This window comes from Eurosta solidaginis, chromosome 3 (assembly GCF_040869045.1).
Source record: "Eurosta solidaginis isolate ZX-2024a chromosome 3, ASM4086904v1, whole genome shotgun sequence".
Lineage (NCBI taxonomy): Eukaryota > Metazoa > Arthropoda > Insecta > Diptera > Tephritidae > Eurosta > Eurosta solidaginis.
In genome coordinates, this window is record NC_090321.1 from 201686088 (window position 1) to 201703168 (window position 17081).

Below are 17081 nucleotides of genomic sequence, written 5' to 3' on the forward strand. Positions count from 1 at the left end.
GCAATACGTCTTTGGAACTCGCTACCTACAAGTCTTCGACTCTTAAGTAATGCTCTGCACTTCAGAAAAGAGCTAACATCATTTTTTAACGACTCTTAAACTGGATCTCAAATTGTTGTTAAAATGTTCATTTCTAAGTCCTTTTCCTTTCTCTGTGTCTTCTTTCTTTATTTGTTAAATACTATTCAATCTATAACCAGCCAAAGGTTATCATCACTACTGCTGTCTTTTAATATTTATTAACTACTTTTCTTTAGTTTTAAGATTTACATTTACATACAAAAATATTTCACTATTGTCCGTTATATTTAATTTAATTTGATTAATCTAATTTATTATTATTATAAATGTTCAATTTTTATAGCTCATGCTATTCATGACTAGCACTGTTAAATAATTTGTCAAAATTGTTGTGCTAGGAACAAATTTTCAAATAAATACATACATACATACATACAAATATGAAAGCTCCATGAGTCTGAATATTTGCATGATTCTTCTGCCCTTACGTCACGGCGACAAGCTACATATAAACATACATATAAACATGATTCTGTTTGCTTGCCGAACTAAACGATACTAATCCTCGTGCTTTGATTTTATTCTCCGCTTGCCTTCGTTTGATCAATACAATCGTACGCAAAACCTGTTCGGTCATTCGAACGCAATCATGCTAACGGAGTCTAGTAAAGACAGATGCTTAGTTTATTAAATTATGAGTTTATTCAATTATGAGTTTAATCGCATGATTGAATGGAATGCAAGTTTCAGTGTTCGATTAAATCAGGAAAATTGTGATTTTTGCAGTTCTCTGGCCCAGATTAGCTTTTTGTTTCTGCTTTGCTTGGATTTGATTTTGTAATTTTTATTAAAATTTCCAGAACGTCATTCCAACAAATAGACCGAATGTTGAACCTAAGCGACCACCACGTCCAGTTAATGTGACTGCAAATGTAAAACTCTCGCCTACAGTAACTAACACAATAACTGTACAGTGGTGTCCAGACTATACACGCGGCTACTGTATTGCTGTGTATTTAGTGAAGAAGTTAACATCGGCGCAGTTACTGCATCGAATGAAGACAAAAGGTGTCAAACCAGCCGATTACACACGCGGTTTAAGTACGTACAAAAAAATGTTTTCAGCTACTTGTACAGTTCCATTTACCAATTTTCTTTAAAATTTTTTAGTTAAAGAAAAACTAACTGAGGATGCTGATTGCGAAATTGCTACCACAATGCTTAAAGTGTCACTAAATTGCCCGCTAGGCAAAATGAAAATGTCCATACCGTGTCGTGCATCAACTTGTTCACATTTACAATGTTTTGATGCTAGTCTATTCCTGCAGATGAATGAGCGTAAACCAACATGGAATTGTCCGGTGTGCGACAAACCAGCCATTTATGACAATCTAGTCATTGACGGGTATGATTGATTGTTGTGCTTTCAAAAGCACATATTGAAACCAAAGCTACAAATTTCGTTTTTATCTTTTGCTAGTTACTTTCAAGAGGTACTCGCTTCACATTTACTTAAGCCCGATGACACTGAGATACAATTACACAAAGATGGCTCTTGGAGTACACATAGTTTACGTAATGAGGCTCAAATAATTGATACACCGACGAAACCTGTAGAGAAGGTGGAAGTCATTTCGGATGATATTGGTATGACTGTCCTCATAAAAGTTTGAGAAAAAATAAATTATATATATTTATTAAATTTATACACGTTATAAAAAATATTGTTTTTTATAGAAGTTATAACTACAGAGGATGTGAAGATGTTAAAATCTGCACCACCTCCACCTGCCATATCTAATGATCAACCCACATCCACGACCACTAATGATACGGTACGTTTTTTTACAAAATTATTCCGTTTTCTATATATACCAGAGATGTCGAAAGTTGCGTGGAATATAAACATCGTATTGTTTGCCAGTTGTATAACAATATCGTAAACAGCTAATTTGCTTTAAATTTAAGATTGCTTAATTTCCAAATAATTAATTTCGTAATATAAAAAGGTGTTACTATATGCAGTGGTTATACACCATTCCAAGGTAAACGGAAGATATGATTTCGGTACCGCGTCGCTACTAGCCTAACTATACCAACAAATATTTGTTTGACTCTTCGAACTTTCAGAATGATTTAAATTTTTAACTAGCAACCTCTCTGTAATATCTACATAATTCATTTTACTTCTTTTATTTACATCAATTAATTTAGTTGCTACGTTCTAATGTCATATATTATTTAACAATAGGTTGATTTGACATTGAGCGATTCCGATGATGATATGCCTTTGGCGAAACGACGTCCCGCTCTCAAGCAAAGTGCTGCAGCTAATGCCACAAATTCTGCAAATTCTGTATCAACATCAAATAGCAACGGTAATGGAACTAATGGCGGCAATGCCAATGCAAATAATCAACGTAATGCATTTGCACAGCAGCAACGAACTGGTACGTTGGATGCTTATTCGTACTAAAGAAACAAAATAAAAAATCAAGTAAAGTAACAGTACACTATATTTAGTAATAAAAAATAGGTAGGAAGTATATAGCATAGGGAGAAAAAAAAACATAAATTAACAAGCGCACTATAAAAGTTTTTGGTTAGCAAACCAAATTTTTACTCAATATACATGCATACATACATACTATATAGTTTTGTAGAACTTAATACATTAAGTGCTATGCGGTTTCCTTTCTTAATAACTTGAATTTGTTTACAAATCAAATGCTTGCGTTCTCTTTCTATGAAAACAGATCACGCATACCAAACCCATAAAGGGTTGAAAAGATGAATACAATAATTTTTATTCTAGGTATTGCATAGCTATTAATAAATTATCGAATAATATTCTCATCGCTATGCTCAGATGCATAAGTAATTTTAATGTATAAATGGTTAGAGTCTTACCCGAATTCTTGAATGCTGTTATAGCATTAGTCGTATGAAGAGCCATGAAACCGGGATTTTAGTACGGTCGTCGCATATATGCTACAATATGTTGTTGTTGTAGCAGTGCTTCGCCCCATCCCCCAGGTACGACCGATCACAAATTGTCATCAATATCCTCTAACGGGAGTCCAAGGAAACTTGCTGTTTCAACAAGGGTGGACCATAATGATAGGGGTGTTAGAGGCGTTGGTTCCACATTACAATTAAGGAGATGGTTGGTGTCATGTGGGCACACATTGCAAGCAGGGCATACATTTTGTATGTGGGGGTTGATTCTGGATAGGTAAGAGCTTAGCCTGTTACAGTATCCAGAACGAAGTTGAGCTAGTGTGACTCGCGTTTCCCTGGGGAAAGTGCGTTCCTCTTCCCCAAGTTTTGGGTACTGTTCTTTGAGTACTGGGGACATAAGAAGGCAGCCCGTGGCGGTTCTGAGAGCAGTATTTTGGCAGGCCTGTAGCTTATTCCAGTGTGTAGTGTTTAGGCTTGGCGACCATATAGGGGACGCGTGGCACGCAATCGGCCAATTGCTTTGTAAGTGGTAGTGAGCGTTTCTTTGTCTTTTCCCCAAGTACTGCCAGCAAGAGATTTGAGGATTTTATTACGGCTCTGGATTTTCGGTACAATTGCGGCTGCATGCTCACCAAAATGTAGATCCTGATCAAATGTCATACCCAAGATTTGGGGTGTAGGACAGTCGGTAGCATAGTGCCATCAACGTGGATGTTCAAAATAGTCGACATTTGGGACGTCCATGTTGTGAATAAGGTCGCGGAGGATTTAGTCGGTGATAATGCCAGGTTTCGCGAGGCGAAAGAACTGGACAGATCAGGGAGGTAGCCGTTTATTCTGTTGCAAAGTCCATCGATCTGTGAGCCTGGCCCTGTGGACATTATTGTGCAGTCATCGTCGTTGGAAACGATAGTAACTCCTTCTGGTTGCGAAGGTAGCTTTGATATGTAGAAGTAGGTAGATCCTTCCAGGTCTTGCAGTAACGTGCCATGGTTGACCGTATCAAAAGCTTTTGATAGGTCTAGCGCAACGAGTACTGTTCTATGGTGGGAGTTTTGATTTAAACCGCAATTTATAACCCCATTTAATTTATTTTTCTCCTCATGATCATCCATTTTGTTTTTTCAATATTTAGTTTTAACTTATTTTGGCCCAACCACTTATATATAGCATCCAAACCTGCTTGCATTTTGAACACAGCTTCTATCTCCCTTGGACAGTTTATTGCGAAAAGTCGTATGTTGCAATGGCTAAGACAGTTTTTAATATCGTTTATGTAAATAATGAACAAAATTGCTGCAAGTACAGATCCCTGTGGTAGACCTATTTCAACAACAATTTCCGGCGACTGTGCATTTCTGATTTTTGTTTTCTTTCAGTAAGTTAGCTTTTAAACCAATCAAGAGCCGTATTTCGTATTCCTATTCTTTTTAGATTTCTCAACAGGATAACCCTCTCTAACCCCTGCTCTTTTTAGGTCTAGGAAGGCCGAAACTGTTATTAGTTTTTTTGACATGGCTTCTTTCCATTCCGCTATTACCAAGTTTAGGGCAGTTTCACAAGAGTGTTTTGACCTGAAGCCCGATTGCTCATTTATTATAATTTTCTATATTCCATACTGTTTTTAAATACACCTTCATATACCAGCTTTTTCCTCCATACTTATGTTACGAATTTATGGTATTTCTGCTTATTTGCAACCTTCTGCTAACGTTCGAAACACTAAACTGTTGAATTAATAACTCCAATATTCAATAATGCAAAATGGTCTTTATTATACTACTTTAATAACACTTATACTTCCCAACTGATAGCGTGCTTAAATCAAACTGATAGGTCGTCCCTCAGCTGGTGCTGCTTTTATACTTTTCGGTTTCCTCGTTGGCATATTTCTAGAATTTACTAGTTCGCTGAAGATTGCATACATTTGTGAGTATCTCAGAATGCATGTGCATGTGTGAGAACTACTATGCTGATATTTGCATACTTTTGTGAGTAACTCTCCGCTGCTGTATGTACATATGTGTAGATATAATGATTGATTTGTTTATGTAAATACAAGTGACTGCTTAGTATCGGCTTAGAGATGATAGTATCCCTTAGTGTTGCTAATATTTTTTTCCATATTTCATATTTTTCCATATTCGTCACACTAATTTTTTAAAATCGCAGTTGTTCTCATGTTTGTATTGTCAGTTGTATTCTTCGCTAGCTTGTAAAGCTCATATTTTGATTTGTTAAGTTCAGTTAGTTCGCGGTCAAACCACTTATTTACTAATTTTATTTGTACTCGTTTCGCGTACGTAAGCATTCCGATTATATCACGTTTACATTTTTCGCACCGCACCCGATTTAAGGCGCAACGACAACCAACAATTCACTTCGTTATAAACACTATAGTTGGCAATGTCACGGAGTAAATCTTGACAGCGTATATAATCGTTAGAGATGACATATGCTTGCATCCTATAAGCCACCTTTGGCTCCTAGCGCCAGCATGCGATAATAATATTCTTGAGCGGACTCGTTATAACTACGTTTTGTCTGTGACATATTAATATTCACATCGGCTTCGTTTATAAGTCACGGAACATCTAATAGAAATTTACTAACAAATTACGGCCACGAAACATACACTTCTTGCAGAGAATCGACCCAATACTTGGCAGATCCTCGCATATTTTGTTGTAAGGCAACTAAAAGTGTGTTTTCTTTCCAATGATTAAATTTTAAAGATTTTCGACGCGTTTAAAAAATTGCTTCGTATTAAGCGATTTATCTGACGACGCTTCAAAACACGGAAAAAGTTCTACTATATCGTGGACATTATCATACGGATTATAATAATGCGGTATCGATGCTAAAGCACCATATCCTGGCATATATGGAGCATATGGATAGCGTAGATTTGTATATTCGGCGGTTGTACTGGGTACATATATTGACGGTTGCGAATGCGGATTCACCGTTGGTTGCGAACCAAATGTTACATGTCTCGATCGCGTAAAGTCGTAAATCACCAAAACCACTTTGATTTTGCGCGGTAGTCCACAACGAATGCTGACTATTGAACATGGTCGACGGTATTTGCGTATGTGGGCACGTATATGTACTAGTCGCACTTAAGGCCGCGGCACAATGACATTTTTCATATAGATGCGTTTAACACAAGCTTATGCATTCCAATAACATCGCCGCAATCAACCAAGATGTTGGGTTTGTAAATATGAAGGAACTTCAGACTTGGCAATTGAAGTTTATTACGCCTTGGCCATTCACATATAAAATTTCGCGAAGCACTTTTATCCCAGATAACCCTAAATCTTACTCAGGCGAAAACTTTTGATTTTTTTTTGGAAATGTCTGTTTAAAACCGCTATAGAAAGATACTCTGATACTTTTTTAAAAACAATTTTTTATTTATATTTTAGAGGTTTCCTATATATAGGACATTAGGAATATAAGGCATAAAAACATATTTTTATTTATTGGAATGGAAGTTTACAAAACACCTGGTATGTACTTCAATATTGCATTTTACACATCTTGTAGGGGTTTTTTGATGGCAATATCCACATTGGGTTTGTTTTTTCTGTGCCTCTACAAGATGATCCATACGGTCGTAGCGAATTTCGGCTTCCTTGGAGCAACTTGGATGGCCTTTTTGGTAGGTTGATTGCTTTCGATGGGTGGTCAGCAGCATGGTAGCCACTGCACGCCTAAAGCCCAGTTGGTCAAAACTTCCGCCCCGTTCGCGATGTATGATCCAAGCGCCATATCACTGCAGTGGGCTAGTGTAATGTACCTTAACTTTGGTACAAATTACTTTTGTTAAAATAAAATAGAACGATTGAGAAGGCACGTGTTTTATTAGAGTTCGTGTCTAGAACAATCTCCAATAATATGTATATCCAAAGTGTGTACAATAAAAGTGGTTGTGTAGTAATATGTATATATAGGAATGATGATAGGTTTGTTCCTGACATCCCTCCTTTTCAGCTGTACCTTGCGGGTGTTTTAATTACACGTCCAGAGCGAGTGCGTGGTGGATGGTTGAGGCTATCTGCATCCTGTGGTGTAGCGGGCGTGGAAGGTTCAGCTTCACGAGGCACGTCATCTGGCGAACACTGTTGTGTTGTGGTTTCTGTCGGTGGCTGTGTTGGACTCGAAGAACTTTGGTTTTTTGGTTCAACAGTAGGACGATCTGTGGACGAGTTAGAATCAACGTCGAGGGATGAATTTGCTGGCTTAAGATGCCATGTGTTTCTTCTGTATATGGAGCCATCCTCGGTTTGTACTCTGTACGAGCGGTGTCCTTCTAGTCTCACTATATAAGCTGGAACCCAGTTATTATGGCTTTGTCTAAGCAGTACTTTCTCTTGCGTTGTGTACTCTCTACTCTGTTTTTTATTTCTATCTGCTGTTCCTTTCTCACCTTCCTTGAGTTTTGTTAGTTTTTTTATTACGTTTTTTATTATTTTTGGATTGAGTAGCTTTTCATTGGTAGATAATAGCGTTCTGGTTCTTCTGTTCATTAATCGTTGAACTGGCTACCCTAGGTCCATGCGTGGAGTATTCCGATGATGTAGCAGCGCTAGCTGTATGTCCGTGTTGTCTGCGAGGCACTTTTTCATCAGGTTTTTGGCCTCTTGTACATAGCGTTCGGCTAGACCATTTGAACGTGGAAAATGAGGGCTCGAAATTCTATGTTCAAAGTTCCATTCTTTCTGAAAGGCCTTGAAATCGCTGCAATAAAATTGTTTACCACTGTCTGATAATAGTACTTCCGGGATGCCGAAGGTAGCAAACCATGTCTTAAGTTCTTTAATTACGTTGAAGCTGGTGATATTGTTTAGTTGTTTAAAGTCAAAGTATCTTGAGTAGTTGTCTGCAATGAGGATGTAATCCTTTCCTCTTAAGTGGAATATGTCCGAAGCGACAATACTCCATGGCCGTTTCGGTGCTGCTTGTAAATTTATTTGTTCCATCTGATTATCTTTTTGTATTTTGCTGCATGCACTGCAAGTTTTTATGTACTCAGTTAAATCTTTGGTCATTGTTGGCCAGAATACATTGTCACGGGCCAGTTTTAGCGTCCTTTGTAGTCTTTTATGACTAAGGTGGCAATGTTTCATTACTAATGGCACTATTGAGTTTGGAACCAATACTCTGTGACCTTTAAAAATTATGTCCTCGTAAACGCTGAGAGCCTCTCTGTAGTACCAATATTTTTTGAGATTTACCGGCACTTTATTGATGGTCTCTGGCCATCCTTTTAATATGGTTGACTTTAAATCATTAAGTTCTTTACTTTTTGAGGTCTCCGTTTTAAGTTCGTCTTTTCGCGTTTTCGTGAATGGCACAATAGCACATATTTGTAAATTTTCTGTATTTAAATCTTCACTATCTAAGTTTTGGCAGTCTCTACTCAGTAAATCTGCTACATACAATTCCATACCTTTTTTATAAGTGACTTTTGGACTATACAAAATTGGCGCTTTCGTGTCATAATACCCTAGTACTGGTGGATTCTTTAACAGATTTTTCAATTCATTAAATGCTTCATTGTGTTGCATATCCCACACCCACTCAACATCTTTTCGCAATAATTGTCTTAGTGGTTGGGTGATATCTGCCAAATTTTTTATAAATTTCGACACGTATGTTACCATACCCAAGAATCTTTGCAACTCTTTCACGTTTTCCGGTTGCTTAATTTTCGTTATAATTTCTATTTTTTCGTGATCAGGTTTTACCCCTTCAGCGGAGACTATATGTCCCAGAAACCTTACTTCTTGTGTATTAAAAACGCATTTTTCTTTATTAAGCTTAAGGCCTGCTTTTCTGAATTTGTCAAGTACCTCTTGAGTGATCCTCTCTAGTTCTAGTTTGCTGGTGGCATGCAAGATAACATCATCCATAGACACCTCCGCGTTCTTTACGTCCGCTATCAACGAACTCATTACTTGTTGGAAAACTTCCGGAGCCGATGCTAAGCCAAATGGCATTCTTAAGCAAGAGTATCTTCCGAATGGGGTACTGAATGTCAGATATTCTGAAGTACGGGGTGTTACTTGCAGTTGCCAAAAGCCTTTTTTACAATCGAGTAACGTGAATCACTTAGAGCCGTGGATGCGGGCTGTAATTTCTTCTAACGTAGTAAGTGGATAATAACGTCTTTTGAGATTTTTATTTATCTCCGATGGGTCTAAACAGAGTAATTTTATTATTTTTTTTTACTACGACCATGGGTGACACAGCCGGTGTCGGCTTGGTTATGGGTTTAATTATTTTTTGCGCTACCTACTATCAAGCTCATCTTTAACCTGCTGTCTAATAGTATGCGGGATTTTTCGCGCAGGGCATATGCTTAGTTTCGGATTTTCTATAAGTCTATGTCGTATTTGTATTGCTTAAGGCAACCAATACCTTCAAACAAGTTTTCATCAACAGTTAAAGTTTCAATACGCTTCACTAATTTCAATTTCTCACATGTTGACTTACAAGCACTGCTGTAACATCCGCTTTGACAACTAAGTATTTTATGGGTACCTCTTTTTTTTTAATAAGCGTGTCTATGACCACTTCACCCAGTACGGGGATTTTATGGTTTGAAAACGATGTTTATTGCTTTGTTGGCGATGGACTGATTTGAACGTCTATTTTCTTTATTATTTCGTAGTTTAAAACGTTGCACTGGCTACCTGTGTCAAGCTTAAACTTTACCATTACGTTTTTGGCCAGCGTAGCTTTTTCATACCAATCTTCGACGTCCACATTGTCTAAATCCGCACCTACCGTAGACACTACAAAACTGTAATCGTTGCTTTCTCGGTCTTGGACCAGTTCGTTGACCGTTTTGCTTTTGCAACATTTGGTAAGGTGGCCTTTTCTTTTACATTTTTGGCAAACCTTTTTAAAGGCCGGACAGTTACGGCGACCGTGCGTGGTAGCACACCTATTGCAGTGAACGGGTTCATCTTTTTTGTTAGTTTCTTTGATGTCTCTTTTAGTTTGCTTTTTGTTCCACGTAACTGCGTCAACTGTGGCCGCTTGCTTCATTGTTGTTACCTGCATCTTAACTTGCTATGCAGAGTGACATATATCTATTGCTTTTTCCAGGGTTAATTTGCTTTCCGCTAGTAGTTTTTCTCTTGTTGTGTCATTTGTTATACTCACTAATATTCTGTCGCGAATTAAAGTGTCTTCTAACGTCCCGTAACCACAGTTTTTAATTTTGCTTCTTAGATCTGTAACGAATTCATCAAATGTTTGACACTCCTTTTGTACGATGGTGTTGAATACATATTTTTCGTACGTTTCGTTTATTTGGGGTGTAAAATATTCTGTAAATCGCCTTTTGATTGTGCTGACGCTTTCTCTATCACTTTCTGTTAAATTAAAGGTATTGTAAATAACTGCTGCGTCATTTCCTACCGACGACATGAATACTGCGACTTGCACTTCTGGTTTCTTAGTATCCAGTTCTGTCGCGATCGCGTACCACTCGAATTAATGAAGCCACAATTTCCACTCGTTTGCCACATTTTGGTAATTGTTGATGACAAAACTTTTTGGTGGTCTAATATTGTGGTCCGGTTTTTCGCTATTAGTTGCTGATTCTGGCATTTTTTCGCTTTAATTCGGGTTTCGGCACCATGTAATGTACCTTAACTTTGGTACAAATTACTTTTTTATGTGCGTTCCTGAACCGATAATAGGTTTGTTCCTGACAGCTAGCAAAGGCAGGTACCATTTTTTGTCCATGATTGAAGTCCTATACAAGCTTATATTTTGGTCAGAACGGTCCACTCCTCCCATGTTAAAGTTATACATGTAAATCAAATGCGGTTGTTCTACATATATAACGGCCCGGCTGCACTAAATTTTATTTCTGCTGGCGCTTGCTGTTATTATTTACGCCAAAGGCTTCCTCAGGACCAGAATCTTCTTCGTTTGCATTAACTGGAGAAAACAAAACCACTTTATCGATGTCGCCAGTGTTTTCTTCACCATCTTCCAACAAAACAAGAACCTCATGAAGCCAGAGACCTCTGCAAAAAAATAGTTCTTGTAGATACCTATCTTCATAATGTCCTATATGTAGGACACTAACATTTGCTCATTTTTACTACTAACTAATTTTCAATGTATTTAACTATAATTTTACACATTTAAAAACTCATTTATTTCTCTATAATTTTTTAATAAAAAAAATATATTGGTTAAATTTTATCATATAAATTTTAACTCACTTTTGAAATCGTATGTTATAATTTTGCATTTTTTAAAATTAGTAATTTTCTGAATAAGACAACGAGCACTTCTCTCACTGAGGGACTATAAACACTTACTAACGCTGTTGCGCAATTTCTACTGCATGCAAAAATACATTCCCGTTATTTCCTGGCCATCGGGCGCGTGCGTGAGTCGACATGAAATTGGTGTCCTATATATAGGACATTAGAGTTTCTGGGTTCTCCCTATACAATAAAAATACTTGCTAACATATTTTGTGTCGTATTCGATTGTTATATTGCAGTTTTTAATTGCAAAAAATGTTAGAAAATTTACCAAACAGTGGGAAAACGAATTTCACTTGCAAAGTGTGCCAACACCCTTAGCCAAAGCAAATGTCAAACTCTTCTTATGATTTGCTTGCAACAAAATTTGGGAGTTGGCTACTTCTCAACATCAGATGGCACCAGCGTCGCTCATTCTACTGTTCTCCCTAAAAATACGTGCAATCATTTATATTACTTCTAATTGCTGTTTTTTTGTACGGGTCCCTTTTTCTCTCTTATTTGGAATCCAAATCTATAAATTAACCCTCTGCAACTGACGTGGTAGTCTGACACCAATAAACAGAAAAATAGATTTTGCGGCGTTATTTTACCCACTTCTCCTCACGCTCTCTCTTTACCTTCATATTGCATACTCATGCCTAAGTTAGTGTGTTGAAAGCGACTGAAGGGAGCATATGCATTGTTTTGAGCGGAAAAGTGTCTACGAGACAACCACGACAGCTTTAAAATAGGTTTCTGGGAGACACCCATCTCAGTATTTAAGTCGCAATTTTTTAGCGTCACCTTAAGGTAGGTGTCTGGGAGACAACCATCTCAGTATTTAAGTCATAATTTTATAGCGTCCGCGTCAGTGAAGTTGTTTCGATATCTTATATTTCTAGTTTATTTTGTTCTGATGGATTACTCAGGCATTAATGATCGCCCTCACTGTTCTAAGAGATCTTCTTCCGGGACTTTTAAAAGCCGCGTATAAGCTTTGGAAAGCCTAACTATAAAATGCATATTGGCATGTTTGACATGAAATATCTTTTTATTTGACCACTGAATTTTTCTCTTTTTTGAAAGATTGGTGGACTTTAATGTACATTAAAATAATTTAAAGCTTTTGTTGACAAAAATATAATATGGAATATATTGTTGTTGTTTTTTTATAGATATACATTTTTCAGGGTCAATTTGAGCAATGTAAATGAATACCGTTTAAAATTAATTGACTTTTTGATTATAAAAAAATACAATAAATAAAAACGTTCACCTTGGAACTTAAAACAGGAACACTTTCAAAACGTTTGCAAAATTAGACGAGAAAATATAAACTATCGTAATGGTGTCTGGTGGACTACCGCGTCAGTGGAATAAGGAAACTTAATTCACGTCAGTCGCAGAGGGTTAAGTTTTGGTTGTAAAGATGGAGATTCGGGCTATTAGCGAGCTTTGGGCAATTTTGGTCGTAGAGCTTTTGTTTAGCGATATTTTATTAAAATAATTTGTTAAAAATAAGCGATTGGGAGCACACAAAGAAACCTATTTGTACTATGGCACAATTGTGAATATATGCACTGCATTACCGGCAGTTGCTACAGCTGATTTCTGTTGATATTTGATAAGACTTTTATATTGGTTGCGCAAGATGTGCACGCGTGCGGCTTGTCTACTCATAATGCATAAGCTTGTGTTAAACTCATCTATATGAAAAACTGCTTGGGTCGGGGCTTTTATTGGTGACGATGACATCGGCGGCTTAAAATTTTGCGCGAGTGGCGTGTTTCTATTTTCCAACACTAATTCTGTAATTGTTTTTTCGCACACTTTCAGATTTGTTGAAGACCTTTTCGTTTTTGTTTTCATCACTTCTCTCGTACAGTTGACAAATGTATTTTAACCAGAGACGTAAATTTATAGAGAATAACCAACGACGGATAGCAAGAGAAATTGTCAAACTGGTGGTAGGTAATTCACCACATTACCTACTTGAAGATTACCAAAAAACGCGGTGTTTTCGTTGAAATTTCACAAAAAAAAAGTTATTGAAAACGTTAAAAAATATTTAAATTGTGTTTATTATATCAAAATAATATTTTTCGAGCGTTGGAATTGACTAATTTCATGCCACATTTCCCCAATCGTGAAGTACCTACTCGCGATTTGATGTTTTGCTGTTTCCCACTTATTCGTTCTGTTGGCGGTTTTCTTTAGTTACACGTTCTCTGTTTTAACTTCGATTTTCGTTTCACGAATACATATGTATTTCGTTATATGTATGTACTATACGACGTTATGTATATGCGCACAACGATTCCCGACACCACACAACGCGGAGTTCGATTACGAGGGTTGCCTTTTATATTTTGCGCCTAATAATGAAAACACAGTCAAATATTAAGGAAAATAGTTTTATTGCTTTTCAATATATTCTCCATCCAAGTCAATATACTTCTGCATTTGCTCGAACCAATTTTAAAAGCACTTTTGCCACTCAGAAGAGGCTACCTCTAAAACGATCTGTTTGAAGGCTTCTTACAGCTCCTTCAGGGGTTGAAAAACGTTGACCTCGCATTTTTTTTAATGTTCGGGAATAAAAAGAAATCATTAGGTGCCAAATCAGGGCTGTAAGGCGGATGACCCATCAATTCAACCTTTTGAGTCCTCAAAAACTCTTTGTGTGAATCGATACGTGAGAGCTCGCATTGTCTTGGTGAAGCATGATTTTTCTTCGGCGGTTTGTTTTTTTGGCAAAAAACGGTTGTATACCACTCAGAATTGACCGTTTTAAGTTTATCTAGTGGAACAGTTGTGACATGAACACCCATACAGTCGATTGCTGTTTTGTTTCCGGCTCATGCATAGATCCAAGATTCGTCACCTGTTACGATGTCATAGACGTGCTTTGATCCACCACGGCTAAATTTCTTCAACATTTCTTTACACCAATCGACACGAGTCCTTTTTTGGGCAATTGTCAAATTATGCGGTATCCAACGAGAACAAATCTGTACGACCAAATGTTCATGCAATATTGAATGTATGCTGGCCCCACTGATGGTCAAGGATGCCTCTATCTCGCGATATGTCACATGACGGTCTTGTATTATCAATTGACGCACAGCATCGACTGGCACAACCACCATTTTTGAACGACCTTCACGAAATTCGTCCTGCAAAGATTGGCGGCCACGTAGGAACTCGTTGTACCATCGTTTCACAGTGGCTAAGTCGGGTGATTCAACACCAAATGTAGAAGTAAGTTGATTGATGCACTTCTGTCTCGATAATCCACGTCGAAAATCGTAGTAAATCATCGCACGAAAATGTTCACGGGTTAATTCCATTTTTAGGCAATATGAATTTTTAAACTCCCTAGAAATAAACACAAATAAAAGTCGTGAGTGAAAACGTTATATGCAAGTTTATGCTAAAAAATACCAAACTTTACGATAAAAATATCTAATTACAGCTAATCACATGTAGTGTTGTCAGGGCGCAAAATATAAAATGCAACCCTCGTATATACACGTTTGGGTGTTTCTTCTTGTTCGGAATTAGCGTTTTATCTTCGGTTATCTAATAAGAGCGTTTTGTGTATGTTTGTTCGTGGCATGTGTATTTAAATTTTGTGTTATGCTTCTTATGCCGCTATTACGGTTTATAACTCAACTCTCTTGCAGTTAATATTTTGCAATTTGGTATTGCGGATTATAACTCAACCTGTCAAAAACAATGTCGGTTGCAGTTGCATAGTCTAACAACTGTTTGTGGCGTTACCATTCACAACCTTATGTTGGCGTAGTTGTCAAAGACATCAAAATCTGACAACTGATTTTTAGCAGTTGCCTCAGAAAATTTTGCAGCTGTTTGGGAAAAAAGGTAATGTTTTACAAGGCGATGCACCACCTAATTTTTATCAAAGGAGGTATCAAAAGACGCGTTTCGAACTCTGTTTTTAGAATCCAAAAGCGAAAATTAAAAATTTTGTTTCTGTCAAAAGATATAAGCGAAAAATCGGTTCAAATTTGCATGTGGTTGGTGTATTTTGTCAGATTTGTTGTACACACACACTAATGCAGAAAAGTGCCGGACCCACTCAGGGTTATTTTTATAAATCACGGCCGATGGACGCCACCGCCAAAAGCTGTCCTGTGCAAGAAAATTATGAATCGTGCCTCATATTTTGGACCCTTTCGGGGCCATTTTATAGGGGGAAAAAATGGAATACCCGCCAACCCTTTTTAAATTCATTTAAACAAATATTATATAGTCAGCAATTTTGTACACATTTATAGAAAACACAAGGTTTCAACGAAGGATTACATTGAAAAATTGTTTGAACTTACGGGGCGAAATCCCGAAGTTGGACGGATCAAGGCGCAGTTCGGTTGCAGCCAAAACAGGTGAAATTATGCGAACGTGAGGCCCATCGATACTAACCACTACTCCTGAGATTCCTGTTTTAGAGTAAAATGCGATTTTTGAAGCACTTTGCTTCTCTGCAGTCATTTGGGTTTTAATCCACTTCGCATAGTATGCTCCTCCATAATAGCTAAAACCGTTTTAATAACTGTAGATGTTGTCCAGGAAAACACTAAAATCATTTTCACAGCATTTCTGATAGCTGCCGTCAGCAAGGAATCGAAGTGTAGCTCATAATTTTCAAACCGTCCCTCGAAAGCGTTTACGGAAATGGTCCTTATTTTTGTTTAGTAAGGAGCAAAATGCTTCCTTTGTAACCGAAAATTACTTACAAATCTGCAAAATAAATTCATTAGAAGGTCAACATATGTCACTTAGGCTGTGTGCGAGTTTGCCTAAATTGCTACATACCTAAATACACAAAAAACCCAAATCACTGGAAACTGTCAGCCAGGCAGTGCAAAAGAAAAAATTTAGAATTTTTTTGAGCATACTTTTCAGCCAAAATTTATATGCCAAATTTCAAAAGAAACAATTTTTGATTTTTCGTTTTGTTTTGTTTTTAATATTTTGTATGCAAATAAAAAACGTTTGTCTATTCATTAAAAGTACCAGATATATTAGAGGCCGAGGGTTCATGCTGCGGTTAATGTTTGATCGTTTGTTGAAGATGAAGAAGTGGTGGTCTCGAATGGATTCGCGCTGATATGAGCGACACAAGATTCGAATTATTATTATCAAATATGGATCACAATCTGCACATACACATTTGGTAGATGTGTATACTAATTGGTCCAATATATGTAGGTTATTGGTGGCATGCATAATCGGAGTTAGATCCACTTCAAATGTTGGCAAACGTCCCTGTCCCTGGCATCGGCTCCACGCCACGACGTTAGGCAAAAACACCCATATAAGCTGGAGCTACTGTCTTTGTCTTGCTATCCAGTAAGACTAACCGTAGATCTCCCTTGACCACAGGTCTGTCTAAGTATGCAAAGGAACTGCAAACATCATGAAGTTAAATATTTAAATATTTGAAATTTTTTCCCCGCATAAACAAATAATTTAGACCGTCAAATGAACTCGCACAGTTTTGATAATTTTTTCCTAAATTGTTGCAGTGCTGGAAACTTCCAGTGGAATATTATTTTAGGTACCTAAAATTTAGGCGAACTCGCACCCAGCCTTAAACGCATTTTTACTTGGTGCTCGGTAGTTCCAAGGGGTTGGAATGATCACGCAATTTTTCGGTATTCGCGACATATCCAATTTGTCACCCACATTTTCGTCGTTATAAAATATTCTAAGCTATCAATTTTGCTATTAATAAAAAAAATCACTTGCAAATGTTTAAATTTCCGCCACAAATTGATCAGCTGTTCA

The 17081-nt window shown here is 37.2% G+C and overlaps 1 protein-coding gene across 9 annotated transcripts in view; it reads left to right on the forward strand.

Moving 5' to 3' along the window:
* The window catches only part of Su(var)2-10 (E3 SUMO-protein ligase Su(var)2-10), a 274287-nt gene that overhangs the window by 30450 nt on the left and 226756 nt on the right, over positions 1–17081 (forward strand). For 8 of the 9 annotated variants that reach the window (XM_067774716.1, XM_067774717.1, XM_067774722.1 and 5 more), the window contains exons 4-8: positions 882–1122; positions 1192–1426; positions 1502–1668; positions 1759–1856; positions 2273–2471. In XM_067774716.1, the coding sequence (XP_067630817.1) occupies positions 882–1122; positions 1192–1426; positions 1502–1668; positions 1759–1856; positions 2273–2471 (940 nt within the window). The remainder of the gene's footprint in view (positions 1–881; positions 1123–1191; positions 1427–1501; positions 1669–1758; positions 1857–2272; positions 2472–17081) is intronic. The other variant, XM_067774718.1, reaches the window with a different exon arrangement.